This window comes from Schistocerca nitens, chromosome 6, assembly GCF_023898315.1.
Source record: "Schistocerca nitens isolate TAMUIC-IGC-003100 chromosome 6, iqSchNite1.1, whole genome shotgun sequence".
In the NCBI taxonomy this organism is placed as follows: domain Eukaryota; kingdom Metazoa; phylum Arthropoda; class Insecta; order Orthoptera; family Acrididae; genus Schistocerca; species Schistocerca nitens.
Window position 1 is genome coordinate 563,916,126 of NC_064619.1, and position 15,406 is coordinate 563,931,531.

Sequence of the window (15,406 nt, forward strand, 5' to 3'; positions counted from 1 at the left end):
CTAGGAAAAAAAATCATCATCATTTAAGACTGATTATGCCTTTCAGCGTTCAGTCTGGAGCATAGTCCCCCTTATAAAATTCTTCCATGATCCCCTATTCAGTGGTAACATTGGTGCCTCTTCTGATGTTAAGCCTATTACTTCAAAAGCGTTCTTAACCGAATCCAGGTACCTTCTCTTTTTTTTTTTTTTTTTTTTACTATGGCTGGTGTAAGTGAGGCTTACGCCCTAAGGGTTCCGCACAAACTTAATTACGTATGTATGTAGCTCATCTATAGGTCTTGATGAGTGGGTCTGCGAATATCAAAAGAAGTGACGTAAATGGCCGTACCTTTTGATACCATTGGCCTAGAAGCTTACGATGTTTACACCGCTAAGGGAACGTAAAGTCTAATATCTGACATAAATTTCAACTTGAAGGGCCTTAACAGACGGACTGAAGACAAGGAAGTGGTACTATAAAGGTTCCGCTTTTACCGACTGAGTTACGAATCCCTGAAGAGGGCGCAAAGCGGTTACGCCTCAAGCGTACAGCGACCAGCACCAGCCCAGACTTCTGATTTAACTGTTTTGTAAGGCGTTATACTGCTCTCTGTAATCTCTGTACTAAGGATATTGACAATTAAATATCACATTAATACGAAACACTTCTTACGATTCTAGCCCGACCTTTCACAAAAAATCTGTGGCGCAGTCCCTAACTGCTCGCGCTGAAGATTTTCGTTCATTTGGTTTTTTCAGTCGAGTGAAACAAGGGAATGAAATCAGTCTCTGCGCCGATGTCAGCTATATGAATCATGTTCATCACACTCATGTTCATTATTATATGAAAATTTCCACTTAGTCGCAGGGTACGGGTGTTTTAAGTTACGTACTTGTTCAGATTTTTCGAATATGCACCAGCCACGACAGCAGTTGCCAACTTATTTATTAAAACATTTTGGAAATAAGCACAGAATCACTTTTCGAGGAGATGTAAATGAAAGTATATTTTAAAAAACGAAGTATTTTCTAAGTTTGTATATTTATTTACTTAAGTACGAATTTTTCGAATTTCTAACAAAGTGTAATGAGTGTAAATTAATGTTTAAATAAAGTAACGATTACTCTCTTAATTTATGTTAATCGAGGCACTGCCTCCCTCTCTCCCCGCCAGTTTGCAGCCATAACCGATTTGTCTTTTGATCAATGCTCAGGTGATGTGAACATGAGGCGTATACTAATCAAAGTTTTTCTAAACTTGCTGGTGACGTATTATTTGTTTTTTAAGAATTTGCGATCCCTAACCGGAAGTATCTTGTCTCGAAATATACTGTTATCACTATCCACCTAAACCACTTAAAAACCACGCTCACACTGGGCAGCATCACAGATTGAAGAATACAGCCCCGTTTCAGTTGAAGGACAGAATGAATATTTCAGTCAGTGTGCAAAACTACACTCCTGGAAATTGAAATAAGAACACCGTGAATTCATTGTCCCAGGAAGGGGAAACTTTATTGACACATTCCTGGGGTCAGATACATCACATGATCACACTGACAGAACCACAGGCACATAGACACAGGCAACAGAGCATGCACAATGTCGGCACTAGTACAGTGTATATCCACCTCTCGCAGCAATGCAGGCTGCTATTCTCACATGGAGACGATCGTAGAGACGCTGGATGTAGTCCTGTGGAACGGCTTGCCATGCCATTTCCACCTGGCGCCTCAGTTGGACCAGCGTTCGTGCTGGACGTGCAGACCGCGTGAGACGACGCTTCATCCAGTCCCAAACATGCTCAATGGGGGACAGATCCGGAGATCTTGCTGGCCAGGGTAGTTGACTTACACCTTCTAGAGCACGTTGGGTGGCACGGGATACATGCGGACGTGCATTGTCCTGTTGGAACAGCAAGTTCCCTTGCCGGTCTAGGAATGGTAGAACGATGGGTTCGATGACGGTTTGGATGTACCGTGCACTATTCAGTGTCCCCTCGACGATCACCAGTGGTGTACGGCCAGTGTAGGAGATCGCTCCCCACACCACGATGCCGGGTGTTGGCCCTGTGTGCTTCGGTCGTATGCAGTCCTGATTGTGGCGCTCACCTGCACGGCGCCAAACACGCATACGACCATCATTGGCACCAAGGCAGAAGCGACTCTCATCGCTGAAGACGACACGTCTCCATTCGTCCCTCCATTCACGCCTGTCGCGACACCACTGGAGGCGGGCTGCACGATGTTGGGGCGTGAGCGGAAGACGGCCTAACGGTGTGCGGGACCGTAGCCCAGCTTCATGGAGACGGTTGCGAATGGTCCTCGCCGATACCCCAGGAGCAACAGTGTCCCTAATTTGCTGGGAAGTGGCGGTGCGGTCCCCTACGGCACTGCGTAGGATCCTACGGTCTTGGCGTGCATCCGTGCGTCGCTGCGGTCCGGTCCCAGGTCGACGGGCACGTGCACCTTCCGCCGACCACTGGTGACAACATCGATGTACTGTGGAGACCTCACGCCCCACGTGTTGAGCAATTCGGCGGTACGTCCACCCGGCCTCCCGCATGCCCACTATACGCCCTCGCTCAAAGTCCGTCAACTGCACATACGGTTCACGTCCACGCTGTCGCGGCATGCTACCAGTGTTAAAGACTGCGATGGAGCTCCGTATGCCACGGCAAACTGGCTGACACTGACGGCGGCGGTGCACAAATGCTGCGCAGCTAGCGCCATTCGACGGCCAACACCGCGGTTCCTGGTGTGTCCGCTGTGCCGTGCGTGTGATCATTGCTTGTACAGCCCTCTCGCAGTGTCCGGAGCAAGTATGGTGGGTCTGACACACCGGTGTCAATGTGTTCTTTTTTCCATTTCCAGGAGTGTATAACGGGCTGTATCAATTGTTTACATTTGGTTGCTCCCACAGACGGGTTTAGTCGGAAAGGAATGAACGAATAATAATCCTACTGAAACGTGAAACTACAGCATACTGAATCGATTGTTTCCAATCGATTGTTCCCATAGACTGGTTTCAGTCAGATGAATGAATGAATAATTTAACTTGACACGTTAAGCTACAACCGAATGAGTCGATCGCTTTCCACCAATCAGCTGACTCCATTGTTTCCATTCGGTTGTTTCCATCGCCATTCATCACTGCTTCCGCCAGGTGCCATGCCGTGGGACACGTGTCGGCACACAGCGTGTCTCGCTTACCAATTCTCCGTGATCAACCTCCCATTCGCAGGAGACATCGTTCTTCTTTTGTTAAGCATGAGTTGCCTTGAAGAAAATAGGAATAAACGCCAATATAAATCCTTTTGTATCAGCCTGGCAAATTTTTGTGAAGTGAAAAGCAGGAAACCGTTCCCTCTACCACCGATCGAATTATATTCGAAAGAGCTGGGTAGCGATTACCTGTTTTTTATTTAGAATTGCAGAGTGCACCTTGTTCTTTGGTGCTCTTTGGAAAACACAACATCTATCAATCATCAATTACCGTCCACAAAAGAATGTGAGGAAGAAGAAGAAGACTAGTTGCATCAGCAGCAGAAACGTAATTAGACTTCTTCAAAGAAATTAGTTTCCCGCATCGGCTTTTTTTACATCCATTTTCTTTTTATTTATGTAGGACAACATATGGACTATGTAACCATTTTCAAGCAAAATGTTCTATCCGTTAACACACATCTTTTGGGTTACAGTCATATAATTTTATGGACGGTGCACGGTTGACTGGGATTGGTAGCTGTAACTATGATTCGCGGTCCAGTACAAAGAAATAGCACACAGCCAAGCCATCTACTAGAACGAAGATTTGGATATAATGAAACAAGGAAATAATTATAATAAACGAGGATTTGGAAACCGAATGATTTCTCCGATATGGGGTATTATGACTGAGTTCATGAACACCTTAGAACTGAGTCCCCGATGATCCACACTACATATACGGAAAAGACAAACACGTCACAGAAGTGCTCTACATGGCCACTCTACTGAGGAAATCAGGCTTCCACACATCTACTCATCGATGTCCACACACGTTCAAAAATGGACTGAATGGATTAACAACCTTCCACAAAACGTTTCCGGAGTTCATCGGCATTATCTGCAGGGCAAGCCACGGCCGATACTGTGGAATTCTGCCCACTCGTCTAACATAGTGTGCCTAGGAAGTTGTATTCTCGCATAGGTAGACAACATTCAAGCAAACCTTATTAATGGAGCTATTACAGTAAATTAAACAGACAATACTTAACTTTGCCTTCTTACAATGATGGGTCGCAAGCAAATGGCGACATGCAAATAGTAAATGTTCTTCGATGTATACAATTTACATGCAAGCTAATAATAGTAGTTTACAAGCCACGGCGGAAGCGTTCGGATCACAGCTCGCCTTCTAGTGCGGCTCTTCTAGTGCGGCCGAGGCTAGCTGGAGCACTGCTTACATTCTCTTCGTGTAGGTACCGCTCCTGTCGTGGTGTCGTCTTAGTCATCGTTCTAATGGCTGACGTCGTCTCGCAGCCGTCTCTGCTGTATCGTCCAGCAGGTCGCTTAATGTTACACCGGAACAAATACATTCGTTCCAGAAACGCTATTTGCCAGTACTTAGGTGTCCGGAATGATGATAAAATCAAACGAGAGCAATTTATCACCTTGAAATTTACACTACGCGTACCGTGTTTCGAAATAAACGAAGCCCTAGGATTTACCAGTGTTGTAATATTGACATTTCTGAACTTGTGTATACGTCGTATCAGAGAAACCTTTAGTTTATTAGAATTATTTAAGTGTTTTATTTTCCTCTACTAGCCTCTTCTGTTTGTGCGTGTAACGGTCAAACACCTTGTATATTGTCAAAAGTAAAAGCATTACAACACTGCCTTGGGGTATACCCGAAGTCACTTTTAGATACGAAAATTTCTCTCCCTTAAGAATGTCATACTGTATTGTGTGTTAAATGTGGCTTGCCACTGTCTGGCGTGAGTCAGTGTATACAGGGTGTTACGAAAAGGTACGGCCAAACTTTCAGGAAACATTCCTCACACACAAAGAAAGAAAAAATGTTATGTGGACATGTGTCCGGAAACGCTTACTTTCCATGTTAGAGCTCATTTTATTACTTCTCTTCAAATCACATTAATCATGGAATGGAAACACACAGCAACAGAACGTACCAGCGTGACTTCAAACACTTTATTACAGGAAATGTTCAAAATGTCCTCCGTTAGCGAGGATACATGCATCCACCCTCCGTCGCATGGAATCCCTGATGCGCTGATGCAGCCCTGGAGAATGGCGTATTGTATCACAGCCGTCCACAATACGAGCACGAAGAGTCTCTACATTTGGTACCGGGGTTGCGTAGACAAGAGTTTTCAAATGCCCCCATAAATGAAAGTCAAGTGAGGTCAGGAGAGCGTGGAGGCCATGGAATTGGTCCGCCTCTACCAATCCATCGGTCACCGAATCTGTTGTTGAGAAGCGTACGAACACTTCGACTGAAATGTGCAGGAGCTCCATCGCGCATGAACCACATGTTTTGTCGTACTTGTAAAGGCACATGTTCTAGCAGCACAGGTAGAGATTCCCGTATGAAATCATGATAACGTGCTCCATTGAGCGTAGGTGGACGAAACTAAAATGAGCTCTAACACGGAAAGTAAGCGTTTCCGGACACATGTCCACATAACATCTTTTCTTTATTTGTGTGTGAGGAATGTTTTCTGAAAGTTTGGCCGTACCTTTTTGTAACACCATGTATACTGTATAGGTTGTTTCAAAGTCTTGATATCAAACGTCTAGGGCTCGCAGATCACATGATTGGGGCCAACTCCTGTTAGCTAAAATATGTCCGCTGACACTTCACAGTGATACAAGCTATCCTGTTGTATTAGTTATGCGCCTGAGCGGCGACACCGTGTAAGCGCCCTGCAACATCCATATGCAATTTGTGTTGCCTATAATCGTGTCATCTGCTCTGCATGAAAGAGGGTCATCCCAGCAAAAATAAAAGTTCCTCTTTCGCTTCTAACATATCTTTCCCGGCTGAGAGACACTCATTCCCAAGGTTTTCTTGTTGAAAATCACTCTTATCAGTTTACTGGTGTGGGTAGTACGCAGCACACCTACTTCGGTGAAATACCGTCGTTCAGGGCTGACGAATACCAAATGACACCTAGCGTCTGCAGGAAGTATCAGCGGACATTTTCTGTTTAACAAGAGTAGCCTTCTATGAAGTGATCTATCACCCTAGACATATGATACAAATGCTTTGAAACATACTGTAGGTCTTTACAGGGTGATCAAAAAAGTAATGTCCACAGGACAAAGCCGGTATTAATGGATATAGCGAAAGCAACAACGAGTCGAACGACGCAGCATCACCATACCGCCGAAATCATGAGTCACGTGCAGTGCGTAGTAGCCTACCTCATGGACAGTTGTCTGTGAGGCAATTGATTAACGTAGTCCGACGCAGGGGTATTAGAAGGCTGTGTAGTTTGGTGCTGGTCTGCAGTGCAGTGTCTCGTACAGCAATGTACATACATCAGGAGAGAATCATAGGCAGTATACAAACCAATGTAAGCCTAACCACAGAATGGCCATTTAATGGAATCGATTAAGTCTACAGCCAGTGTTCAAGACAAAAGACGTTCCGGACGACCACGCACAGCAACAGCGGATACACAATCAGAAGCTGTACGAACAAAAGAGACATTATTGAGTTCAGGCGAGTCAACAATAAAGGTGGCGCTGAATGCGGCATTACCCAGGCCCCTGTGTTGAGATACTGCCCTCAAATCGTTTCCATCCCTATCGAATCCACTTTCAGCAAAATCTCCACGGCGATGACACTGAAAGGAAGGTGACATTTTTTTCAGCAATAAAACTCGTTTCCATTTGAACGAGAAGTTGAAGAGACATGGCGACATCTGTCGGGCAAACAATGTTCCGCATTTCGCCGTCGAGGCATGCCCTCAGACTAACCCTAGTTTAAACGTGTGGTGTCGCATACGCGGAGATGTCTCTATTGGTACCACATTTTTAACTGCTGCACCCTACAGACATTATCTTGAGGAAACATTACTACCTTGTCCAAGGCCGGCCGATGTGGCCGAGCGTTTCTAAGCGCTTCAGTCTGGAACCGCGCGACCGCTACGGTCGCAGGTTCGAATCCTGCCGCGGGCATGGATGTGTGTGATGTCCTTAGGTTAGTTAGGTTTAAGTAGTTCTAAGTTGTGGGGGACTGATGACCTCAGATGTTAAATTCCATAGTGCGCAGAACCAACCAACCATTACTACCCTATTACTGTCGTATTTGGATGATCTGTCTCTCGAATGGAGAGGTAGGTTTCTTCTTCCAGAAGGATGGACACTTCTACATTTCGCACGAAATGCCTGCTGACTTCTAGATGGGGTTCTTCATGGGATTTGGGTTGCTGGACGGAGTATAGTGAACTGACCACCTAGGGTGCCTGGCCTGACGCTGCTGGCGTTTTCCTTTTGGGGCTCCTTAGGTCTGCGGTGTACATAAACACAACAAGAACATAAACTGACATGCAGGAAAATACCACCACAGCCTGTACAGAAGTACCAGCAGCGACGTTACGTTCGATGTCTGTCGCCGTGTTCACATGTGTCATCTACAGGGTGGTAGTCAGTTTGAACACATTCTGCGTTTGAGATACGTGCGATCAACGTACCCCGGATGAAAGCTGCATTACACTGTTAAGTTTCGGGTAGTCATTGGCCAATGATGCAACATTTTGCTTTTACAATTACAGCACATCTGTAGCATGTGTATTTTCGCTGTCTTCACTAATTACGACTTTGTCCTAAATGCAAAGACTATTGAATCGCCAATGTACACTTTGTCCTATGCGACATGCATTTTGAATCACCCTCTATAGTGTTAAAAAGTAGTGGTCCCATAACAGTCCTTTGGGGTACACCAGAAGTCACGTTAACAGATGAGGATTTCATTCCGTTAAGAATAGGATATTGCAGGAGGCGTTCAGTAGGTATGCAGCACTTTTTTTGTCGCCTGGATCAGGTATAAAAAAATGCACAGTTCGTTGTGGGACATCGTGGAGTATTCCCACTTCAGCCCCTATAGTTTCGTGGTGTTCGAATTGGTAGTGACACTACACCAAGCATTCGATATGGCGTCTGCATCGGAGGTGCGTAGCAAGCAGAGAGCTGTACTGAATTTCTTTTGGCGAAGACCAGAGCGTCGCAGATATTCATAGGGCTTGTAGAGTAGATCCGGCAGTAAACAAAAGCACGGTGAGTCGTTGGCCGAGGCATCTGTCATCAAGGCAGCAAGATTACGCAAACCTGTCTGATCTCCTCCGTGCCGACCAGCTGCACACAGCTGCGACTCCTGCAATGTTGGAACGTGCGGACACTCTCACTGGAGGTGATCGTTGGATCACAGTAAAACACCTCACTGCTCAGCTGGACGTCTCTGTTGGTACTGCTGATACACTCGACCACCATGTGGTGTACTCAGAGGTACAGCAGACCACAAAGGGCAACGAGGGACCGTCTGTGTGGAGTTGTATTCACGTGACGAGACTGATGCTGACAACTTCGGCGCACATTGTCACAGGTGACGAAACATGGTTCGTCACTTCTAACCGGAAACAAAATGGCAATCCGTGAAGTGGCGCCACACCACCTCTCCTCCATAGGAAAGCGCTGCAGTCATGGACTGTACGGCTGGTCCCGGCGGAGGTTCGAGTCCTCCCTCGGGCATGGGGGTGTGTGTTTGTCCTTATGTTAATTTAGGTTAAGTAGTGTGTAAGCTTAGGGACGTAATCCCTCATGGTGCAACGACCAATTTTGCAGTGCTACCCCTCAGGAAAATGAAGATACGACTTCAGAGTGTTCGTCACCACAAAACTTCACTGGATTGTTCTTCCTCGTTTACACCACAGCCCTGTCCGCCCCTGGTAGCTCAGTGGTCAACGCGACACTAAAGGCCCGGGTTCGATTCCCGGCTGGGTCGGAGTTTGTCTCCGCACAGGGATTGGGTCCTAACCATCATCATTTCATCCCCATCGATGGGCACGTCGCAGAAGTGTCGTCAGATCGAAAGACTTGCACCCGGCGAACGGTCTACCCGACAGGAGGCCCTCGTCACACGACATTGATCGAACCTACAGCACTGATCTCTCAATTTCCGACTTCCATCTGTTTGGCCCAATGAAGGATGCACTTCGCGGGAAGAAGTGTGTGAATGATGAGGAGATTATTGGAGCAGCAAGGCGTTGGCTCCGACGTCGACCGGTAGAGTGGTACGTGCAGGAATACAGGCCTGCTGAGAATGATGGAGTGAGGCCATTGCATTGAACGGAGGTTAAGTTGAAAAAATCAAGTTTTGTAGGCGAAAGAGTAGGGAATATTATGTTGTTGTTGTGGTCTTCAGTCCTGAGACTGGTTTGATGCAGCACTCCATGCTACCCTATTGTGTGCAAGCTTCTTCATCTCCCAGTAGCTACTGAAACCTACATCCTTCTGAATCTGCTTAGCGTATTCACCTCTTGGTCTCCCTCTACGATTTTTACCCTTCACGCTGCCGTCCAATGCTAAATTTGTGATCCTGTGATGCCTCAGAACGTGTCCTACTAACCGACCCCCTCTTTTTGTCAAGTTGTGCCACAAAATCCTCTTCTCCCCAATTCTATTCAATACTTCCTCATTAGTTATGTGATCTACCCATCTAATATTCAGCATTCTTCTGTAGCACCAAATTTCGAAAGCTTCTATTCTCTTCTTGTCCAAACTATTTATCGTCCATGTTTCAATTCCATACATGGCTACACTCCGTACAAATACTTTCAGAAACGACCTCCTGACACTTAAATCTATACTCGATGTTAACAAATTTCTCTTCTTCAGAAACGCTTTCCTTGCCATTGCCAGTCTACATTTTATTTCCTCTCTACTTCGACCATCATCAGTTATTTTGCTCCCCAAATAGCAAAACTCATTTACTTCTTTAAGTGTCTCATTTCGTAATCTAATTCCCTCAGGATCACCCGACTTAATTCGACTACATTCCATTATCCTCGTTTTGCTTTTGTTGATTTTCATCTTATATCCTCGTTTCAAGACACTGTCCATTCCGTTCAACTGCTCTTCCAAGTCCTTTGCTGTCTCTGACAGAATTACAATGTCATCGGCGAACCTCAAATTTTTTATTTCTTCTCCATGGATTTTAATACCTACTCCGAATTTTTCTTTTGCTTCCTTTACTGCTTGCTCAATATACAGATTGAATAGGATCGGGGAGAGGCTGCAACCCTGTCTCACTCCCTTCCCAACCACTGCTTCCCTTTAATGCCCCTCGACTCTCAAAAGTGCAATCTGGTTTCTGTACAAATTGTAAATAGCCTTTCGCTCACTGTATTTTACCTCTGCCGCCGTTAGAATTATATTACAGTGTATTATAGTGGTTTGGAATCCTGAATAAAGCTAAATTGATTTCAGAAAAAATGTTGCATTACTTATTGGACGGTCGTCACATGTTCTGCGTTAGATGGGGCTCGCCGTTGTGCGGCCCGAGTCTGCTTGTGTACTGTGGGTGGGGTAGGGCATCAGAGGAGCAGAGGAGCGCGCGGCGAATCTGCGCGAGCTGCGGCCTGGCTGTTCGGTGCGGCCAGCTGCCCGGCTGGCTGGCTGCGGCGCGGCGCGCAGTGCGGACCCTCTCCGCGGCGCGGCGGGGAACCGGTTCCCTCGATTTCTCTGCCCGCACCTGCCCGGCCCCCCTGCCCCCCGCCCCCCTCCCACAATTTCAACAGCGGCGGCGCCCCCTCCCGCCAGGGCCGGGCATTCAGCGGCGGCCGGCGGACCGGCTCTCCTTAAAAACTCGGACAAGAGAGCCCGGGCTGCGTTGCCGCTGCCGCCGTGGCGCGTGCGGCTGGGCGCGCGGCAACGTCGCAGGGTGGCGGCCGCTGCGGGGCTCGCCATTAAATAACAGCGCTGGCAATCCCAGGAATGCGTGTCGCCCGCCACCCAGCGCCCGGCGCCCACTGCCCCCGGGGGCGGCAGCTCTGCCGCGCGCGCCGCCGCCCCGGCCGCGACACTGACCACTGTCGCGCTGGCCGACTGTCGCGCCACTGTCACCGGGTCCGCAAACAGCTGTACTCGCTCAGCGTTGACGCTGGGGGTACGCAGCGATAGAATCACTCCCTCAGTGGCGGTTGCGGGACAGGGTCTTCAGCAAATACGGCCTCAGTACTCTGACTAGCTCGGCTGTAGGCTAACCTTCGTATGAGCTCCAGTTTCTCAGTTTTCTCCTGGCCACAGTTCCACGAGACGCTAATGCGAGGAAGTACACTACTGGCGATTAAAATTGCTACACCACGAAGATCACGTGCTACAGTCGCGAAATTTAACCGACAGGAACAAGATGCTGCGATATGCTAATGATTAGCTTTTCAGAGCATTCACGCAAGGTTGGCGCCGCTGGCGCCACCTACAACGTGCTGACATGAGGAAAGTTTCCAACCGATCTATCATACACAAACAGTAGTTGACCGGCGTTGCCTGGTGAAACGTCGTTGTGATGCCTCGTGTAAGGAGGAGAAATGCGTACCATCCAGTTTCCGACTTTGATAAAGATCGGATTGTAGCCTATCGCGATTGCGGTTTATCGTATCGCGACATTGCTGCTCTCGTTCGTCGAGAGCCAATGACTGTTAGCAGAATATGGAATCGGTGAGTTCAGGAGGGTAATACGAAACGCCGTGCTGGATCCCAACGGCCTCGTATCACTAGTAGACGAGATGACAGGCATCTTATCCGCGTGGCTGTAACGGATCGTGCAGCCACGTCTCGATCCGTGACTCAGCAGATGGGGACGTTTGCAAGACAACCACCATCTGCACGAACAGTTCGACGACGTTTGCAGCAAAATGGACTCTCAGCTCGGAGACATGGCTGCGGTTACCCTTGACGCTGCACCCCAGACAGAAGCGCCTGCGATGGCATACTCAACGAAAGAACCTGGGTGCACGAATGGCAAAACGTCATTTTTTCGGATGAATCCAGGTTCTGTTTACAGCATCATGATGGTCGCATCCATCTTTGGCGACATCGCGGTGAACGCACATTGGATGCGTGTATTCGTCATCGCCATACTGCCGTATCACCCGACGTGATTGGTACACGTCTCGGTCACCACTTGTTCGCATTGACGTCTCTTTGAACAGTCGACGTTACATTTCAGATGTGTTACGACCCGTGGCTCTACCCTTCATTCGATTCCTGCGAAACCTTACATTTCAGCAGGATAATGCACGATCGCATGTGGAAGGTCCTGTGCGGACCTTTCTGGATAAAGAAAATGTCGACTGCTGCCCTGTCCAGCACATTCTCCAGATCTCTCACCAACGGAAAACGTCTGATCAGTGGTGGTCGAGCAACTGGCTCGTCACAATGCGCCAGTCATTACTCTTGATAAACTGTGGTATCGTGTTGAAGCTGCATGGGTAGCTGTACCTGTACACGCCATCCAAGCTCTGTTTGACTCAGTGAGTAAGGCCGTTATTACGGCCAGAGGTGGTTGTTCTGGGTACTGATTTCTTAGTATCTATGCACCCCAATTGCGTGAAAATGTAATCACATGTCAGTTTAGTATAATATATTTGTCCGATGAATACCCGTTCATCATCTGCATTTCTTCTTGGTGTAGCAATTTTAATGGCCAGTAGTGCTATACTCTCTAAAGCCAAAAATCCGACGCACCACGAAGGAGGTATCCGAATGGGATGGAAATCGATTGATATAATGTACACGTGCAGACAAATAAATGAGGAATATTTCACAAAAATTGGATGATTCATCCAAAAGAAACAGCTTCACAAATTAAGCAAGTAGGTAAAGCGTTCGTCCACGTCTGACCCTTACGCAAGCAGTTATACGTCTTGGAACTGATTGACAGATTTGTTGGATGTCCTCCTAAGGGATATCGTGCCAAATTCTGTCGAATTAGCGCTTTAGATTGTCAAAATCTCGAGACGGTTGGATGGCCCTGCCTCATTTGAGGTGAGATCAGGTGACCTTGCTGGCCACAGCAGGGTTTGACAATCATGAAGACCAGTAACTGAAGCTCTCGTCGTGTGCGGGCGGACATTATCTTGCTGAAATGTAAGCCTACGATGACGTGTCTTGAAAGGCAACGAAATGGAGCGAAGAATGTCGTCGACGTACTTCTCTTTTGTAGGGGAGCCGGGGATGAAAAGCAAAGGTGTCCTACTATGAAAGGAAGTGGCACCCCCGACCATCACTCCTGGACGTGCCATATGGCGGGCGCAGTTATTAGAATGGCATCCCACCACTGTCTGGGGTTGCTCATCATTGGCGGGAAAGGGGAGATTGTATCCGCAAATCTCTGGTTGGTGTCCGCAAATCACGTTGTCCGCATACCTCTGGACACCCTCAACTATTACTGCAGAATAGGCCTGGACAAAGCAACAGGGTATGTGTCGTAGGAAACAACTCTACTATCTGACAGAAAACAGGTAGCGGTAGCATCTCTTAGTATGTGTATAGCCGAAGAGTGCGTAGAATCCGTCATGATATAACTGACGCTCGCGGACTTTCTCTCTCGACTTCCCTGCTCGTCTTGTCGTCAGATCCGCTCAGATTTAATGATCTTATGGTTGGGAAAATTACGAGGCATGTTCAGAAAGTAGGTGTACCAGATTTTTACATTTTTTAAAGAAAAAGGTGTATTTGAAAAAAAATTACAAGATATTGTTGATGCACTTGTGGACTGTTCTCCCTCATACGCCCTTTCGATGTATGTGGTGAGCCGTAGCACAAGCTTCTTTATGCCCTCCTCGAATAACTCTCTCGCCATCCCATTTCTCCACATCAGAACCCCTTTCTGAACCTGCACGTCGCTTCAAATTTTAATTCCACCTATGTGTGCCTTCAGGGAGGTGAAAAGATGCTAATCTGAAGCCACCAACTCAGGGGAATACGTGGGGTGGTTCAGAACATCCCAACCAAATAAGTCCAAGAGCGCCTCGGCGGCCAAGGCTGTGTGAGGACGGGAGTTGTCCTGCAACAAGCACACTCCCATCGGCAGCATTCCCCTCCTTTTGTTCAGAATACTCCTTTTGAGTTTTTTTTAGTCTCGAACTACCGTTGTGCATTGATTGCCTCCCACTGGGGCTGAAATTCGACTAATTGATGCTTCTTCGGTCCCAAAACAATGAGACCTTGATTTTTTTGCACGAAATTGTTGTTTTGAATCTTTGAAAGCAGGGGAATTGCTGTGGCGCCGCTTTGACGATTGTCTTCTTCTCTCAGGCGTATAATGAGTCACCATATTTCATATCCAGTCCCAATAGAACTCAGAAAATCGTCACTTTCCATTTCAAGTCGCTCAAGAAACTCGTGTGTGCTATTGACCCGTTATTTCTTCTGCTGCTCCGTCAGCTGTTTCGGGACCCATCTTGCACAGAGTTTCCAGTACCCTAGCAAATCTATGGGTATCTCGTATAGTAGAGTTCTGGAGAGTTGTGGAAACATCGAAAAAATTTCATCCAGTGTCGATCGACGGTCTTCACGAACACATTGCTCAATATTTCGGACTTACAGTCAGAATGGAAGGTCTTCCACTACACTGTTCGTCGTGATAATTTCCTCTGCCTCCACTAAACTCCCTACGTCACTTAAACGCAATCGTTCTGTTCATAATACCTTCGTCGTAAACCGTTTTGATTCACGAAAAATTTTCGATAGGCGTTATTCCTTCCGTGAGTAGGAATCGCATCGAAGCACATAGCTCGCACTTGGCGGGTTTTCTTGCCGACATATTTCACGAAACTGGACATTATAACGTTTTTTTTGTTTTGTTTTGTTTTTTTACGTACTACCGTGTTCCTGTTACGCTCGCTCTGGTCAGGGGATCCCTTTCCGCCGCTCACTGTTGACAATCGTAAAAAAATAAAATAAAAAATAAATAAAAATAACAGATTTTTATGGTCACAGTATACTAACTATCCGAACAAACGTTGTACTTCGTTGTAAAGTGAATTTTCACTCTGCAGCGAAGTGTGCACTGATATGAAACTCCGAGCAGATTAAAATTGTGTACTGCACTGGGACTCGAAATCGGGGCCGTTGCCTTTCGTGGGCAAGTGCAATACCAACGGACATTGTTTTTATATGCCATAAAGGTTCATGTCAGCGCACACTACGCTGCAGGGTGAAAGTTCGTACTGTAAACAATCCACCATGCCTGCAGTATCATTTCTTCCAGGAATGCTAGACCGGCAAGTTAGGCGAGAGAACTTCTGAGAAGTTTGGAAGGTAGGAGATGAGGTACTGAGCGATGTAAAGCTGTGAGGACGGTTCAAATGGCTCTGAGCACTATGGCAGTTAAGTTCTGAAGTCATCAGTCC

The 15,406-nt window shown here is 47.0% G+C and overlaps 2 protein-coding genes across 2 annotated transcripts in view; one reads left to right on the forward strand and one right to left on the reverse strand.

Annotated features, from left to right (window-relative positions):
- LOC126263470 (LIM/homeobox protein Lhx9) overlaps positions 1–15,406 on the forward strand; it is a 598,391-nt gene that overhangs the window by 161,562 nt on the left and 421,423 nt on the right. The window lies entirely within an intron of this gene.
- The window catches only part of LOC126263469 (uncharacterized), a 38,960-nt gene continuing 34,077 nt past the window's right edge, over positions 10,524–15,406 (reverse strand). Inside the window, exon 2 of the mRNA XM_049960562.1 lies at positions 10,524–11,107. Coding sequence (XP_049816519.1) covers positions 10,524–11,107 — 584 coding nt within the window. The remainder of the gene's footprint in view (positions 11,108–15,406) is intronic.